The 18950-nt window shown below is 44.6% G+C and overlaps 1 protein-coding gene across 1 annotated transcript in view; it reads right to left on the bottom strand.

Moving 5' to 3' along the window:
- Positions 1-499: 499 nt before the first annotated feature.
- Positions 500-18950, bottom strand: part of LOC124003815 (voltage-dependent calcium channel gamma-5 subunit-like) — a 29623-nt gene continuing 11172 nt past the window's right edge. The window contains exons 2-6 of the mRNA XM_046312407.1: positions 15622-15861; positions 11263-11349; positions 3191-3331; positions 1967-2112; positions 500-1488 (exon numbers count right to left, since the gene is read on the bottom strand). Of these exons, the coding sequence (XP_046168363.1) occupies positions 1216-1488; positions 1967-2112; positions 3191-3331; positions 11263-11349; positions 15622-15817 (843 nt within the window). The 5' untranslated portion in view covers positions 15818-15861 and the 3' untranslated portion in view covers positions 500-1215. The remainder of the gene's footprint in view (positions 1489-1966; positions 2113-3190; positions 3332-11262; positions 11350-15621; positions 15862-18950) is intronic.

The raw sequence follows: 18950 nt of genomic DNA, 5'->3' as shown, positions 1-18950 counted from the left end.
GGGATGAGTCGGACTGCAGAGCGAAGGAAAAACAGCCAACAAGGGCTCAGCATATGTTGGAACTCCTTCAAGACGTTTGGAAAATCATTCCAGGTGAAGCTGGTTGAGAAAATGCTAAGAGTGTGCAAAGCTGTCATCAGCAAAGGGTGGCTATTTGAAGAATCTCAACTATAAAATATTTTGGTTACTACATGATTACATACTGTATATGATATTTCATAGTTTTGATGTCTTCACTGTTATTCTACAATGTAGAAAATAGTCAAAACAAAATAAAAAACCTTTTGACCAGTAGTGTATATGTGACTGGTGCACTATTAACAGCAAAATCAGGATTAGCTTATATCAACTTTGCATCCTTCATCAGCTACATTACATTCAAACTGGCTCTCCATATCTGATGGTCACAATGATTATCAAACCATGTTCTGAGGCTATACACACTATTCTCCTTTCTCTCTCCTTTAGCTTCATCATCCCTTTACCCCCCCCCCCCCTTTCCACTGCATTATGTACATCCTGTAATTCTGCAGGGACTCCATGGATGTAGTAGTAGCTTCCTGGTTTCTTTCCATTCAAACATATACAAACATTATCTCTGTCTTTATTAACAGTTACAACAGTGCTGAGCGTGAGATGGACGATGAAAAAAAAAAGATTTAAATTGATAAATGACGTGTAATGAACATCCTGCTCTCTGACGGGATGATTAAACCCACAGTCAAAATAAATAGATAATAAAGAGAGAAACGTTTCACTTTCAATCTACCCACTTATAGTATATTATCTTACAAGTTATACAGTTGACAGAAGACCTACGTGGGTTACCGGGGAGATATCGGCTTCTATATTGACCAAGATGGAGAACGTACTGTACGGCGAAGGTGAACAAGGTCTGATTGAGAATCACTACTTCTACTGTACTTTGAGTAAAACCAGAAATGGAAGGTCGGCTGTGGGGGTCGCCATCTCCCAAATGTGTCAAAATTCAGAAAACTGCACTACAAGAGGACTTCAAAAGAGGTCGTCACACACATGGAAAAAGATACGCCACCCCCCCCTCTCTCACAAAACGCAGCCTAGGCGCCTCCCCATCAGCCCTCTCAATCGCCCTCCTCTAGACCGAACAACCTAGTCTACCACCTCAGTCAGACTCTCCCTTCCTGGGGATGTGTTTACAACCCACTGCCCAGGCTCCAGGGCTTCACGCAGGCCTCAGCATGGGGAGGAGGACATGCGGTCATACTCGGGACACTTGAGGAGCGCTGGGTAGTTGGAGTGGAGAGAGTGGTTCATCTGGAGCGAGGCTTCGCTGGAGATGCTGGAGGGGCTGCGGCCGTGCTGGTCCCAGGTGTCCGGGTGGAGGAACTGACCAGAGTAGTCGGAGCAGTTGCTGTGGCGCGGCCCGTATAAGCCCGGGTGGGGTCTGTACATCTCCTCGGCCGTGTAGCGCTTCATGAACAGGTAGACGGACATGACGCCGGCCGTCTGGAGATACATGACAGATGCAAGGGAGCAGGATAACTTACAGTATCCTCTTCAACAAATGATATCACAACTGCAGGGTTGTGCCTTGAGGAACAGTTAATTGCCCAATCAACCTAGATGTCCCCTTATCTGTATCAGACTTAAGAATATGGGTATCATTGCGCAAAATATTTGTTCTACATAGACCCCTAGACCCTATGTCAGCATTTACCAAACTCTGTCCTCGGGATGCCACGTTTATTTTTTTCCTTAGCACTATACAGGCGATTCAAATAATCAACCAATCATCAAGCTTTGATTATTTGAATCAGATGGGCAAAATTAACCAAAACGTGCAGTTTGGGAAATGCTGCCCTATGTACTACTCTACATTGACAGGTGTAAGCAAAATGCATAGGCTCTAGGGGGGTAGGTTAGGCTATGGGGGTAGATTTGGGATCGGGCCCACAATGTAATGAAGAAGCAAGGAGGAAGTTACCTCAGTGAGCAGAAAGGAGATGGCAGCGAACGCGAAGGACCAGCCGTACTGGTAACTGAAGTAGGCCTCGTTGGTCTTGGTCCTGTTCAACATCTCATCATTAATACTGGAGATGTACAACACCAGGCCCACCACCAGAGACAGACCTAGCAGAGAGAGAGAGGAGGGACGGAGAGAAAAAAAATGGGGGGGGGGGGTGAGAGAACGAGTGTGTTTAAGAGAGAGAGCAAGTGTTAGGAAGAATACAGATTCTTTTGCATAAGCAGGATGTTGTAATTCTATGGTGATATATTTGCGTACTTGTACAGTATGTTAATGATATGCAACATTCCATTAGAAATAGAAATAGGTAGTATAGCTCTCATGGTGTGATCACTGATACAGGACCCCAATTTCCTGTTACTACGCAACAAGGGCTGCATTCTATGGTAATGCCAGTAACAATTGTGCATGCAAATCACTACTAGATGAAAAACCAAAGAATGTGTCCTGGGGATTTAAAAGGAAACCATATTGAGCCAGTTTCCTTGACACAGATTAAACCTAGTCCTGTACTAACACACATTGTCCATGGAGATCTGTCACATCTGCTCCTGCTACGCCCTCGTGTTCATCCGGTGTCTCCTTGACCTGCAGCGACTCCCCCAGTACACTCTCTCCCTCTCTGTGTCTGATTGTGTGGTTGGAGACAGGTGTGCTGGAGTCAGAGCAGATCCCCACCAGCTGCAACCCGTTCCAGAATCAAGACCTCTACAAATACTCAGTCCTGCCACTTCCACTCTGCCAGAACGTAATCTCTGCTCATTTTGCTGCTCTGACTCTAGCTCCTGTCCCACATCTCACCACCCTGCTACCCTGTTCTGGATTCACCACACCACCACTCCATTGGATTCCCCTCTGGACCCTGTCCCAACCCAGCTCACTCCAACCTCAGCCTCCACATCTAGTTTCCTACAACTCATCCGAGCTTCCCCGGATCTGCACTCCATATCTCCCTGTGTTACACTAAATACCTTGGTTCATTGCATCCCCGTTTCTTCGTCTGAGTCTGCTCTTGGGTTCCCCTGTGCCGCTCCGCCTAACAGAGATTCTCCATTTAAATAGTTCATTAGTCCAGGACTAGGTTCAATCTGTGTCCAGGAAACTGGCACTTAAACTCAATAAATAATGTGAAGGATCTCTCGTTTCAACAAAATGCATTCACAGAAGTGATATGTCATTTACCTGAGAGGATGAAGAAGATTCCGGAGATGAAGGCCAGGATGGTGCGGTGGGGCCGGATATGTCCGATGTTGCTCAGGACAAAACCAATGAACAAGAAGAAGAGACTCACCAGGGGGAAGGGAGTGGCTGAACGGATCATCTCTGGAACAGGGAAAGGAGAAAGAATGGAGGATACAATTACTAAGTTTGTTCGTTTGTTCATTCATTTATTCAGTCAATTGTGTCAATTCATTCAAGTCAATCTATTGTGATGAGTCTGTGTTCTGCGAAGAGTTTAAATATACGAGTCAATTAAATGTATTATCTAACCACTGAGATAAAGCACAACATGATTTGATTGACTCAGTAAAATAACCCTAAAGCAGTGAATAGCATATAGCAAACACTAGATTTGTTTCCTGATTAAATTGGTTTTGTAACTTTTTTTCAACTTCCCACAGTTGATTGCTTTTCTCTCTTGAGGTCTCTGACAAACAAGGAGCAATATAGCTACCTCTGTTCCTGGTGTCATTCCATTTGCACACACCAAGGGGTGGTTCCACTGCCTGGGATGTCTCCACAGGCATCTCAATTTAAGGAGATGTTGCTGGGACCCCCACTGTGAGAATAGTTTCTCCCTGGATTCTCCATTAACCATACTAATATAACTGCAAGCCCCAATTCTGACTTGTGCTCTAATATCTGCTTCACTGACTTCTGCTCTCGTAAAACCCTGGGTTTTCTCCACGTTAACACGAGAAGCTTATGACCTAAAATTGATTAATTGAAAGTGTGGGTTCACAGCTCCAATCCAGATGTGTTGGTCATTACTGAGACGTGGTTAAGAGAGTGTTTTGAATATGGATGTTTTCTGGTTATAACCTTTTTCAGCGAGACAGATCTTCCAAAGGTGGGGGAGTGGCAATTTGAACCAAGGATCACCTTCCATGCTCAGTTGTCTCCACCAAGTCTGTCCACAAACAATTTGATTTGCTGGTTTTAAGTATTAAACTTTCAAATAGCTCTTTGATGACTGTTGCTGGGTGAAATCGTCCTCCATCAGCAACGGCCTGTACCCTACCTGCCCTAAGCTCTCTCCTGGCCCCTTAAACTAAGTCTGAATTTGTCCTGCTAGGTGACCTAAACTGGGACAGGCTTAATCCACCTGACCAAGTCCTAAAGCAATGGGACTCCCTAAATCTCTCTCAGATTATTACCAATCCCACAAGGTATGACTCCAACTCCCAGAAAAGGCTACTCTTCTTGATGTTATCCTCACAATTAATCCTGATAGGTATCACTCTGGTGTTTTCTGTAATGACCTTAGTGATCACTTTTTTACAGCCTGTGTTCGTAATGGCTGCTCAGTGAAACGACCTGTCCTGATTTTTCATAGACACTTGCTAAAATACTTTAATGAGCAAGACTTCCTTCGTGAACTGGCCTCTGTAAAATGGTATAGAATCTGCTTGATCCCCTCTATCGAAGACGCTTGGACCTTCGTTTTTGATATTTTCAGTGGTATTGTTAACAAACACGCCCCCATAAAGAAAATGAGAATTAAAAACATGTTCAGCCCCTGGTTCGACTGTGATCTTTTAGAGTTACTCCACCTCAAGAATTACATTTGGTGAAAGGCTCGGCATACGCATACTCAGGCTGACTGACTCTCGTTCAGGCAAATGAGAAATAAGTGCACTCAGGCTATCAGGAAGGCCAAAGTTAGTTTAAGGAGCAGTTCTCTCTCTGTGGGTCAGACCTCATTAAGTTCTTTACTCACTACTTCATTAAGACTCATCCATGCCTCTTGCCCATCCAACATTTCCTCATCTCCCACCCCTTTAATGTGACTATCCCCAATGTTTTGCCCTCTTTTTCCCCTGGCTTTCTTGATGTCTATAGTATTCTCTTGGGTATGCAATCTGGTTTCTGCCCAGGTTATGGTTATATCACCATTGCGCTTGATTCTAAGCAATGTTGTGCTGCTATTTTTATTTACTTGGCCAAATCTTTTGATACGGTAGACCATTCCATTCTTGTGGGCCGACTAAGGAGTATTGGCGTCTCTGAGGGGTCTTTGGTCTGGTTTGCTAATTACCTAAGAGTGCAGTGTATAAAGTCAGAAAATCTGCTGTCTCAGCCACTGCCTGCCACCAAGGGAGTGCCCCAAGGCTCAATCCTAAGCCCCACGCTCTTCTCAATTTACATCAACAACATAGCTCAGGCAGTAGGAAGCTCTCTCATCCATTTATATACAGATACTCAGCTGGCCCCTCCCTGGATTGTGTGTTAAATGTTCTACAACAAAGCTTTCTTGGTGTCCAACAAGCTCTCCCTACCCTTAACCTTTTTCTGAACACCTCCAAAACAGGTCCAAATGTGGTTTGGTTTGGTAAGAAGAATGCCCTTCTCCCCACAGGTGTGCTTACTACCTCTGAGGGTTTAGAGCTTAAGGTAGTCACCTCATACAAGTACTTGGGAGTATGGCTAGACTGTACACTGCCCTTCTCTCAGCATATATCAACGCTGCAGGCTAAAGTAACATCCAGACTTGGTTTCCTCTATTGTAATCGCTCCTCTTTCATCCCAGCTGCCAAACTAACCCTGATTCAGATGACCATACTACCCATTCTAGATTACAGAGACATAATTTATAGATCGGCAGGTAAGGGTGCTCTCGAGCGATTTGATGTGCTTTACCATTCGGCCATCAGATTTGCCACCAATGCTCCTCATAGGACTCATGACTGCACTCTATACTCCTCTGTAAACTGGTCATCTCTGTATACCCGTCGCAAGACCCACTGGTTGATGTTTATTTATAAAACCCTCTTAGGCCTCACTCCCCCCTATCTGAGATATCTACTGCAGCCATCATCCTCCATATACAACACCCGTTCTGCCAGTCACTCTCTGTTAACGGTCCCCAGAGCAAACACATTCCTGGGTTCCTCGTCTTTTTAGTTCGTTGCAGCTAGCGACTGGAACAAGCTGCACAAAACACTCAAACTAGACAGTTTTATCTCAATCTCTTCATTCAAAGACTCAATCATGGCAAAGACACTCTTACTGACAGTTGTGGCTGCTTTGCATGATGTATTGTTGTCTCAACATTCTTGCCCTTTGCGCTGTTGTCTGTGCCCAATAATGTTTGTACCATGTTTTGTGCTGATACCATGTATCATGTTGTATTTCTGCCTTGCTATGTTGTCGTCTTAGGTCTCTCTTCATGCAGTGTTGTCTCTTGTCATGATGTGTGTTTTGTCCTATATTTATATCTTTTAAATTTTTTTATTTTTAATTCCAGCCGCCGTCCCCGCAGGAGGCCTTTTGGTAGGTCATCGTAGTAAATAAGAATTTGTTCTTAACTGACTTGCCAGGCTAAATAAATACATAAACAACTATGCTATGAAGCAGGAGCAGACCATAGGTCAAATTTCATAGCCTGGGTAAAGAGGCAGGTCTATGCTACAGCTGTAATGAACAAGATGGGAGACAGAGCTGATTTCAAGCACAGGGCGCAGCAGGTGTTTATTGTAAAGGACCACAGGAGGAGGCAGGTAGCTGGGTCCAGGGGCAGGCAGAAGGTCATACACAGGGGCTTGTAAATGGCAACAGTACAGTCAGGGAAAAGGCTAGTAACGTTGTCCAGGAGATCAGGAAAGACCTCACAATGATGGGGTGCAAAGAGCTGACCTAAATAGTGTGTGAACAGGTGATCAGTAATCAGGTGATTGGGATCTGGAGAGAGTGCTGTGTTCAGGGGATCTATGTGTTTGAGAGTGTGAGCTGGAAAGTGGGTTGGAAAGTGAGCTGGAAAGTGGGCTGGAAAGTGAGCTGCGTTCAGGGGATCTACGTGTTTGAGAGTGAGTTGGAAGCAGACGTTACAGTACCCCCCTCCATGGGCGGTTCTTGACGGCTTAGGAAGCTGAGCAGGGGACCTTCCTGGGAACATGGAGCTGGGCGGTCAGGGCGGTTACGGTAGAAATCCAGGATCATAGCTGGGTCGAGGATGTCCTGGGCGGGTATCCAGCACCGTTCTTCAGGTCCGATGAGTTGTGTAATTTTGAAAGGACCAATGAACCGGGGACTGAACTTTTTGCAGGGGTCACGAAACTGAATGTCCCGGGTAGAGAGCCACACACGTTGTCCAGGTTGGAAGAGCGGAGTAGGTCGGCGAACCGTTTCTGGGAGAGGGAAGCTTGATGTAGGTGCCGATGTGCGGTCTCCCAAACCTGCTCACACTGTCAAAACCACTCATCGATGTTAGGCACAGTTCCGGGCTCTGTCTCCCATGGGAACCCGTGGGCTGGTGTCCGAGGACAAACTGAAAAGGAGTGTGATGGAGTGCACCCGGGAGTTCTGTGCGTATTCGGCCCAGCCTAGATAGCGACTCCACTCGTGTAGTTGGTGGGTGCAGTGTTGGCGAAGGTACTTCCCTATTTCCTGATTCAGGTGTTCCGTCTGCCCGTTGGCTTGGCGATGGTATCCGGAGGATAGGTTGATGGAGACCCCCAGCCGGTCGCAGAAGGCTCACCACACTCTGGAGACGAACTGGGATCCCATACAGACGAAACACCTGTTGGAACATGCACTCGGCCATTTCCATGGCATTAGGTAGATACGGAAGGGGGATGAGTCGGCCCACCTTGGAGAACTGAAGAGTTTAGCAGATCAGTGAGGAAATTCATGGTTTGTGGGACCATGGTCTGTGTGGTGTAGGTAAATGCTCAAGCTTACCGGTAGGTAGTTGGCGAGGGCTCTTTGCCCATGCACAGACGGGACAGGAAAGCACGTAATCTCTGACGTCTGCTGTTAGGGATGACCACCAGAACTTGCGTGTCAGTAGCTCCGTGGTCTGGGTGATCCTGGGATGGCCAGAACTCAGCGAGGTATGGTACCACTGCATTAGCTGGGGTCTGACGGACGCCGGAACGTAGGTCTTGCCTGCAGGGGTGTCGGGAGGTGCTGGGTCGTGGCTTAGGGCCTCTTGGATGGCTGATTGGATTTCCCACTGTATGGGTCCCACGACACAAGACGGAGACTGGATGGGCTCGGGAGCCGGGTTAGAGGAAGGGGAGTCAAATAGATGGGATAAGGAATCGGCCTTCACATTTTTCTTGCCAGACAGATAGGTGACTGTGAAGTTCAAGCGGGTGAAGAAGAGCGCCCAGTGAGCCTGTCTGGGGTTGAGCCTCTTAGCACTTCTTAAGTACTCCAAATTTCGGCGGTCGGTAAGGACAAGGAATTGGTGATGAGCTCTCTCTAAACAGTGGACCCACTCTTCGATAGCCAGCTTAAATGGCGAGGAGTTCTCGGTTCCCGTCATCATAAACTCATCAAAAAAAGAAAACGCCCCTTTCTCAGGACTTTCAAAGATAATTCGTTAAAAAAAACAAATAACTTCACAGATCTTCATTGTAAAAGGTTTGTTTCCCATTTTCCCATGCTTGTTCAATGAATACAATTGTGTCTGGTAGTATATTGGTCTGGTCTTTGGGTTTTTGCAAATTATTTAAATTGTGAGACAGAACCCCACAGGTCTTATTACTGCTTTCTGAGTTTTGTAAATCCTCATTCTCCCCTTCTTCACTTTAGGCCTTATGGGAATCTCTCTCACTGTATTTTACATATACTCAAACTGCGTCTCCTCTGACAGTGTGTCTCCAGGGTCCTAGTGCCTGTCTGAGCATTACCCATCCTGTGTGTATCCATCTGCATTTGGCCTGAGGGACATCTCTCGCAAATGAAATTGCGCCTTGCATTTTTCACATCTCCCTCCCTATCCCTTGTTAGAGTGGAATGAGCCATGCCTCAGAGGCAAGTCAGGAATAGCATAAACATACATCTATATGGGGCGAGATGTGTGGATTCTGTGGATGTGTGTCAGTTGGGACCACTGTAGCACTACTCTACTTTACATCCATTCAGTCCATCCCAAGCCTGTGCCGTATGGATCTACATTTTCTCTTACACAGAACATACGGTAGGGGTTGGCAACATTCAGCTAAAAATTGGTTTCATTGACCAAATCTGTTCAAGTATTTCCACTAAAAAAAGACAAACTCAGCAATAAAAAGAAACATCCCTTTCTAAGGACCCTGTCTTTCAAAGATAATTCGTAAAATCCACGCATCTTCATTGTAAAGGGTTTAAACACTGTTTCCCATGTTTGTTCAATGAACCATTAACAATTAATGAACATGCACCTGTGGAACGGCCGTTAAGACACTAACAGCTTACAGACAGTAGGTAATTAAGGTCACAGTTATGAAAACAGGACACTAAAGAGGCCTTTCTGCTGACTCTGATAAACACCAAAAGAAAGATGCCCAGGGTCCCTGCTCATCTGCGTGAACGTGCCTTAGGCATGCTGCAAAGAGGCATGACGACTGCCGATGTGGCCAGGGCAATAAACTGCAATGTCCATTCTGTGAGAAGCCTAAGACAGCGCTACAGGGAGACAGGCCAGGACAGGACTGGCAAAAAGTGCTCTTCACTGACGAGTCAAGGTTTTGTCTTTTGGTTGGATTTGTGTTTATCGTCGAAGGAATGAGCGTTACACCGAGGCCTGTACTCTGGAGCAGGATCGATTTGGAGGTGGAGGGTCCGTCATGGTCTGAGGTGGTGTGTCTCAGCATCATCGGACTGAGCTTGTTGTCATTGCAGGCAATCTCAACGCTGTGTGTTACAGGGAAGGCATCCTCCCTCATGTGGTACCCTTCCTGCAGGCTCATCCTGACATGACCCTCCTGACATGACCCTCCAGCATGACAATGCCACCAGACATACTGCTCATTCTGCGCGTGATTTCCTGCAAGACATGAATGTCAGTGTTCTGCTATGGTCAGCGAACAGCCCGGATCTCAATCCCATTGAGAGTGTCTGGGACCTGTTGGATTAGAGGGTGAGGGCTATTCCCCCCAGAAATGTCCAGGAACTTGCAGGTGCCTTGGTGGAAGAGTGGGTAACATCTCACAGCAAGAACTGGCAAATCTGGTGCAGTCCATGAGGAGGAGATGCAATGGCCGCACCAGATATTGACTGTTACTTTTCTGTGGAACTTGTTCAGTTTATGTCTCAGTTGTTGAATCTTATGTTCATACAAATATTTACACTTTTTATTTTTTTTAACCTTTTTAACTAGGCAAGTCAGTAAAGAACAGATTCTTATTTTCAATAACAGCCTAGGAACAGTGGGTTAACTGCCTGTTCAGGGGCAGAACGACAGATTTAAGTTTGCTGAAAATAAATGCAGTTGACAGTGAGAAGATGTTTCTTTTTGCTGAGTTTATGTGATCGTGTCTCAATGTAATGAAGGTATGAAATTGTTATTTTCAAATTCAAAATCTCTTTTTGGGCTTGTGGTCAATTTGCACTATTATTATAATAAACCATCCACTCAGACAAAAAAATTGTCCCGCGGCTGAATCTAGTTACCTACCCCTGGCATACACCATGCATACCATGAGTACCTTCGGTCTCTCTAGGGGAATGACATAAGTATATGACATACAGTATGTGCATCGCATCATTGTCCACAGAATTCACTATTTGTCATAATGATAATTCAACATGCCTTTTGTTTGACATTATCAGAATGGACCCTTTGCGATTGACAATGAAGCACGTTCTTCCTCTCCTCAGGCATACCCCTCATCTATCACTGAACTTAAGTCAAAGTTTTTTTTTAAATGTATTTTAACAACAGAAATATCTTGAGGCCTAAAGTGACAGCAGTCTGTCTGGCGGCCTAGGAGTTAGGCCAGGAGCTCTTCCTGACCATGTGATCTGATCTGAAAAAACTCTGGGCTCTGGTTATATGATCGTTAATGACTTGCCAGGTCATACAGTCAGGAAAAACTCTTGGCCCTACCTTTATGCCCTCCCACAACAGAACAGGTGTGTTTGTGCTCGGGACCAGAGTCCGTATTCCTAACGTATCCGCCTGTCCATGTTATCTCATACTGTACATGGTGATCTAAAAAGGTCAAACTGATCCTAAATCAGCACTCCTACTCTAAGACACTTGATATGTCCTCGGAACAGAGGAAGATGACACTGAGTTGAGCGTATGACAAGTCTTCACTTACTCAGCACACTAACTGTAGACTCCGACGTCAGCTGCACGTTGGTGGGCATCACATACTCAATGGTGAAACAACGGCCCTTCTCATCTCCTACAACACAAGCAAAGGAGAAGGCATTTATTAACCCTTTACTACACCTTTAACGTGTGAATACAAAGCCAACACACTTGGGGCTCATCGCTAAAAAAGGGGGTAAGTAGAGTTAATCAATGGAATTGTGCAGGAATTAAATGGCATGAATGTAGATGAATAGACATAGGAGAGAACTGTTGCATAGAGTTGGGAATAGATATAGGAGAGAACTGTTGCATAGAGTTGGGAATAGATATAGGAGAGAACTGTTGCATAGAGTTGGGAATAGACATAGGAGAGAACTGTTGCATAGAGTTGGGAATAGATATAGGAGAGAACTGTTGCATAGAGTTGGGAATAGATATAGGAGAGAACTGTTGCATAGAGTTGGGAATAGATATAGGAGAGAACTGTTGCATAGAGTTGGGAATAGACATAGGAGAGAACTGTTGCATAGAGTTGGGAATAGATATAGGAGAGAACTGTTGCATAGAGTTGGGAATAGACATAGGAGAGAACTGTTGCATAGAGTTGGGAATAGACATAGGAGAGAACTGTTGCATAGAGTTGTGAATAGACATAACAGAGAATTGTTGCATAGAGTTGTGTTAATGGATTTAAACAGACAGACACCAGGGTTGTTAGATCAGGAAAGAGGAAGATACAAGTGTTTGTGCCAACACCCAGCCATGACATTTTATCACCCTGTCCTGTGACGAAAGAGTGTTTATTTTAATTTCACCCTACCCACAGGTGATGGTGTGTGTGTGTATGTGTGTGCGTGGGTTTGAATCTCTCTCTCACGCTGCAGAATCTTAGCAGTAATTAACCCTCTTCAATAAGTGAGTCTTTGCTGTCAGTCTGGTATAATTTAATTACTAGAAGGCTAATGAAGAGCCATGGGATCCCTCGCTGCCTTATTAAGCCATAATGTCCTGTCCCAAATGGCACCCTATTCCATAAATAGTGCACTACTTTTGACCAAGGCTCTGGTCAAAAGTAATGCACTATGTAGGGAAAAGGGGGGCATTTGGAACGCATGCCATATTGTGTCAATGATGAAAAACACCATTAACAGTAACACTAGACAAGTCACAATTATATAGAGATGGCAGCAAATGGATTTATAATGATGTTGCACAACTATTGCTGTGGCGATGATGGACTGCAGTAAAATGTATTACATAATAAAAGGAATCAAATCAGACTGCAACTTTTAGACATACTACAGTATATATGCTCATAAATACTACTCAGCTCTGCCCAGAAAAACAACATTTAAATTAAAGCACCCAGCATTGTACCTGGTTAGGCCAGGAGGAGGACGTGGTGAACAGGTGAACCATGGTTAGATGGTTTGGTGGAATGAAAGAAAATGACATGTATTTGTACTTGTGTACAGTACCCCTGCAGGGCCCCAGTTTCTGGTCTGGAGTGCGAAGTAACAAGCTCTGCTGGTCGTCTACTTCGTAGCAACCTAGAGGTGCCAAAAGCCCTGGTTTGCCTAAGAAAGCCTACATAAATTCTAAATCGCCAGAACGCCCCCAAAATTTTGAGGGAGGTTTTGGTCTCTAAAATTAGTTTATTATGATCAAGTTCGAACCCAACGTGAATTATTTGAAAGTTTGCTACAAATCAATAGATTGAATTAAACAGTGATCCATTCTGACAACTACATTTGTTGTCATACAGGACCATGTACTGAAACAGACCAGTCACAGGTGGGTAGGCTACGAGGAAGTGCCATTCAGCAATATGGCGCCCTTCAAATTGTCCATACGGAATGCATGGATGACATTAGCGTTAGCACTATCTACTGGTTTTAATGTCTATGGTCCAAAGTCGATAGGTGGCTTATTTCAGCTTGTTCTAACTCAACATAACAAATCCCCTTCATTTTTCTTACTCGTCATGAGGTGGTTTACTGGACTCATATTAGGCATACTCCTGGACTAAAAAGCATGTTCAATGGAAAATCTCCTCGAAAACGGTCTTCCAGTCCAGGAAACTGGTCTTATGTGCATGTCGATCAACCAGTGACCCGTTTGCCATTTCTAAACTACTATAGCACGCCTAGTCAGAACATCTTCTTCCCAGTCTCATGGACATGAGAGAAGTGAGCTTTTATACATCAGTGGATTGACCAGAGTCAATACAAGCACAAATCAAACAGACTGGAACCAACAGCTGCATTTAACACTACCACTCAACGGACGCTCCGCAGCATCAATACTGGGCATAACACAGCCCCCATTCACTCTTTATGTTGTAATGATGTATCATAACAGTACCGAGTCAGATGGGCCCAGTGTGTCTGTCCCTAACTAAACATAAGCCTAGAGTTTCTGGGTCAAACAGACAGCTAGCTGGAGCAGTTTTAGCAACAAGGCCATTAAATCGCCGCTAAAACACAAATAATGGCTCCTTAGTCCTGCATTGGAAGTTGGTCTTTTGGACCAAGGCAAAAACATTTGCTATTTAATCACCACAGAAACATGTCATGTTGACAGTGTGTTGCTTGAGAACATGTGGAGGTCAGGACACAGAGGGATAAAAAATACATGTTTACATGGAAGTACCTAGGATGTGCTTTGTACCATCATGTCACTTTGTGATACTTCCTGGGAAGTATAATGCTGGTGAGGGGAGAAATTAGCCAGTCCTCCCCATTTCTACCTCCACCAGCCGTCACTGGTATAATGGCAATATAGAAACAAATCCTGTTTATTGTCCTGACAAATATTACTTGGCAAGTGCATACATTTTAAATACAGTACATGTTAGCTCATTAGTTAATGCACTGGCTACATTTGATTGTGTCAGCCTCAGCTACCTTGGGACAGACGACAGTACATCAGAGAGGAAGTGAACACCTGTTTTACTGCTTGGAAACACTTTGAAAGATAGCGTCGCTCAGAGAGAAAAGGGGTGGCGTCTCAGTGCAGTGACGGGGTGGGGCCGGAAGGGGTAGAGCTTCCCTGTGATAGGGCACAAGGTAACCATGCGGGGTGAAGAAAAGCCTGTGTTAGTTCCCCTTGAAACAAGGCTTTTAGCAGTCAGAGTAGAAGGAGAAGGTGAACAGGGGTGTTGGTTTAGCTTGGCTAGTAGGGTCACTACTGCGTCTTCAGAAAGCGGGCCAGTTTATGGGCCTGGATAATAATGCAGGTGTTGTATACTGGAATGACGAGTGGCATTGGCCAGCGCTGAGGAACACGTCAGCAATGGGACACATGGGGTAGTGACAAAGGAAAAAGAGAATGGAGAAGAGCATGATTTTTTTTCACAGTCAGCGTCCTAGAGAGAGAGCAGCCAGGCTGAGTTGATAGGACATGGTAATAACCCAACATGGGGAGACAGGGTAACTCAAGGACAGGTCACTGGGACGTAGCCGAGAGGGAGTGGAGAGAGAAGAGGATGAACATTTGACTCTCAAGAGTCTAGTGAACCAGCCTGCAGTGCCAGCCTATTTCTCCTTCTCGCCAACTCCTGTCATCACTTACCAAAACAGAAACAGACTGGCACAGAGGCCAGCTAGACGCTACCAGTCATCAGACGTAGGAACTTCAGATACTGAAGTAAACAATGGTCAGTGTCCCTGAATGGTTATGATGATCTCGGGACACCTAAGGGGCAGACTATACCTTGATCCTAGATTTGTGCCTAAGGGTAAGGGGCAACATCTAGGGTGGCAGGTAGCTTAGCGGTTAGAGCGTTGGGCCAGTAACCGAAAGCTGGTTCTATTACCCGAACCGACAAAGTAAAAATCTGACTATGTGTCCTTGAGCAAGACAATTAACCCTAATTTGCTACAGGGGCGCCGTACTACTAAACTCAACTCTTAGGGAAAAAAAGGTGTTATCTAGAACCTTAAAGGGGTATATGGCAGTCCCCATAGAATAACCTTTCTTTGGTTCCAGATATAATCCTTTTTGGTTCCAGGTAGAACCCTCTGTAGAAAAGGTACATACAACCCAAATGGTTCCACCAAAAGGGTTCTTTGGCTGTCCCAATAGGAGAACCCTTTTAAGTTGCATGTTCCAAAAGGGTTCTACCTGGAACCAAAATAGGTTCTCCACGGGGTCAGCGGAAGAACCCTTTTGGAACCCTTTTTTCTAAGAGTGTATGGCTGATCCCGTAAAACCACACATTTCACTGTACCTATCTGGTGTTGGTGACAAAGCATATATCTTTTTTTTCAGCTCTGACTGCAGGGACATATGCATCTCTAATCTGAACTGATCCTAGATTTGTAACTAAGGGGGCAACGTCTACCCCTAACCAGAAACTTACCAGCTGTGAAGCAGACCCTCCAGAGGCCCGAGTGCAGGGACATGCGTAACTCAGTGCTCTGATTGAGGGGCAGGATGACGCCCTCCTCCAGATAGAGCCAGTAGTCAGTACTGACAGCGATGCCCAGCAGGCCCAGGGCGCACACAGCGAACACGCTGCTTAGCACTGTCAACACCTTCCTGCCACACAGGGTCATACCACATCCACAACTGCAGGAGGCGCCGCCGGCAGAAAGAGGAGCTGCAGGGAGACAGAGAGGATGGAGTTAATAGAAAAAGGTAGTGGTCGGTGTCATAGTAGTCAATGATAAGGCCATGTCTATGTCCTAATGGTCAATTGTAAGACAATGGCTAAGACCCAATGGTCATGTCTGCGTCCCAGTTGTCAATTGCCAGACAAACTTAAGCCATGAGCATTACCTGGGAGGCAGCTCTGCCTGCCAGGCATGTCTCAATATGTAAAAAATGTCCCAGTAATCCACCCTGCTAGCCTTTACATCCTAAAAATCTAAATCGGTGTATCATAGTTGAGTGTACTTTTATATTAGTGTATTACTTTGTCAGTTGTTTAGCTGTATTTTTTTAAAGTAAGTTAAATCTAGCCTAGTGCCCTGATCTCTCAAAATACTTTTAGAAGAGCCATACAGTGTATCCTGCTTCATGAACATTGGCCTGATTTTGAAAATGCTGAACTTTGAACTGCAGTTGTAGGTCTGTCTGCCCTAGCTTTGCCTCAGGCCAAAACCACACACCACTAATAGTGCTGGGGAGGCCTGTGAATTACTCCTCATATTCCATAATTCAGCCCATCTGATTAACACAACATGATCCAGTCCAGACCCATCTGATTAACACAACATGATCCAGTCCAGACCCATCTGATTAACACAACATGATCCAGTCCAGACCCATCTGATTAACACAACATGATCCAGTCCAGACCCATCTGATTAACACAACATGATCCAGTCAAGACCCATCTGATTAACACAACATGATCCAGTCAAGACCCATCTGATTAACACAACATGATCCAGTCCAGACCCATCTGATTAACACAACATCATCCAGTCCAGACCCATCTGATTAACACAACATCATCCAGTCAAGACCCATCTGATTAACACAACATGATCCAGTCCAGACCCATCTGATTAACACAACATGATCCAGTCCAGACCCATCTGATTAACACAACATGATCCAGTCCAGACCCATCTGATTAACACAACATGATCCAGTCCAGACCCATCTGATTAACACAACATGATCCAGTCCAGACCCATCTGATTAACACAACATGATCCAGTCCAGACCCATCTGATTAACACAACATGATCCAGTCCAGACCCATCTGATTAACACATGATCCAGTCCAGACCCATCTGATTAACACAACATGATCCAGTCAAGACCCATCTGATTAACACATGATCCAGTCCAGACCCATCTGATTAACACATGATCCAGTCAAGACCCATCTGATTAACACAACATGATCCAGTCCAGACCCATCTGATTAACACAACATGATCCAGTCAAGCAAAAGTCCAGCATTCTTACACTTTGATGGTGTGACATATGCAACAGCATATTGATGTTGATGCTCATCAGTCATGAGCAGCACTGATTACTTGGTTGCAGGAGCTGTTGCCCACGCGAGCTGGAAGCCTGATTTCTGGGCATGCATGGGGATATGTGTTGAAAAGGCAGTCCTTTTACATAATGAGTTGTCTGTTTACTCTCACTGGCTGTTTTTGAGTGGGAGTGTGTGTGTGAGAGAAATACCAGTCTATTAAGGCTTTGTTTTTCTTTCTTTGCAACGATTTGCATGGCTTCACGTTAGAGGTCGACTGATTATGATTTTTCAACGTCGATACCGATTATTAGAGGACCAAAAAAGCTGCTATCGATTAATCTGCTTTAAAAAAATATATATATATTTTTTACATGTATTTGTAATAATGACAATTACAACAACACTTAATGAACACTTATTTTAACTTAATTTAATACATCAATAAAATCAATTTAGCCTCAAGTAAATAATGAAACATGTTCAATTTGGTTTAAATAATGCAAAAACAAAGTGTTGGAGAAGAAAGTAAAAGTGCAATATGTGCTATGTAAGAAAGCTAACGTTTCAGTTCCTTGCTCAGAACATGAGAACATATGAAAGCTGGTGGTTCCTTTTAACATGAGTCTTCAATATTCCCAGGTAAGAAGTTTTAGGTTGTACTTATTCTAAGAATTATAGGACTATTTTCCTCTATACCATTTGTATTTCATTAACCTTTGACTATTGGATGTTCTTATAGGCACTTTAGCATTGCCAGTGTAACAGTATGGCTTCCGTCCCTCTCCTCGCTCCTCCCTGGGCTCGAACCAGCAACACAACGACAACAGCCACCCTCAAAGCAGTGTTACCCATGCAGAGCAGGGGGAACAACTACCAGAAGGCTCAGAGCGGGTGACGTTTGAAACGCTATTAGCGCGCGCTAACTAGCTAGCCATTTCACTTCGGTTACACCAGCCTCATCTCAGGAGTTGATAGGCTTGAAGTCATAAACAGCGCAATGCTTGATGCACAAAGAAGAGCTGCTGGCAAAACGCACGAAAGTGCTGTTTGAATGAATGTTTACGCGCCTGCTTCTGCCTACCACCGCTCAGTCAGATACTTAGATACTTTTATGTTTAGTCAGATTATATGCAACACAGGACATGTTAGATAATATCTATTAATATCAACCACGTGTAGTTAACTAGTGATTATGATTGATTGTTTTGTATAAGATAAGTTTAATGCTAACTAGCAACTTACCTTGGCTTACTGCATTTGTGTAACAGGCACTCCTTGTGGACGGTCGTTATTGCGTTGGACTAGTTAACTGTAAGGTTGCAAAATTGGATCCCCCGAGCTGACAAGGTGAAAATCTGTCGTTCTACTCCTGAACAAGGCAGCTAACCCACCGTTCCTAGGCCGTCATTGAAAATAAGTGTGTGATAAATGTGTTCTTAACTGACTTGCCTAGTTAAAGGTATAAAAATAAATGAATAAAATAGGCAAATCGGCGCCCAAAAATACCGATTTCCGATTGTAATGAAAACTTGAAATCGGCCCTAATTAATCAGCCATTCCGACCTCTACTTCACGTGGCCCCCCTGTATCACGGCATGGATAACATGGCCTCACGGCCCCTTTGTATCACGATATTGATAACATGGCCCCACGGCCCCTTGTATCACGATATTGATAACATGGCCTCACGGCCCCTTTGTATCACGGTATTGATAACATGGCCTCACGGCCCCTTTGTATCACGATATTGA

This window comes from Oncorhynchus gorbuscha, linkage group LG18 (assembly GCF_021184085.1).
Source record: "Oncorhynchus gorbuscha isolate QuinsamMale2020 ecotype Even-year linkage group LG18, OgorEven_v1.0, whole genome shotgun sequence".
NCBI lineage: Eukaryota > Metazoa > Chordata > Actinopteri > Salmoniformes > Salmonidae > Oncorhynchus > Oncorhynchus gorbuscha.
Note: the sequence above shows the minus strand (reverse complement) of the source record. Positions and strands in the feature narration are given on the sequence as shown.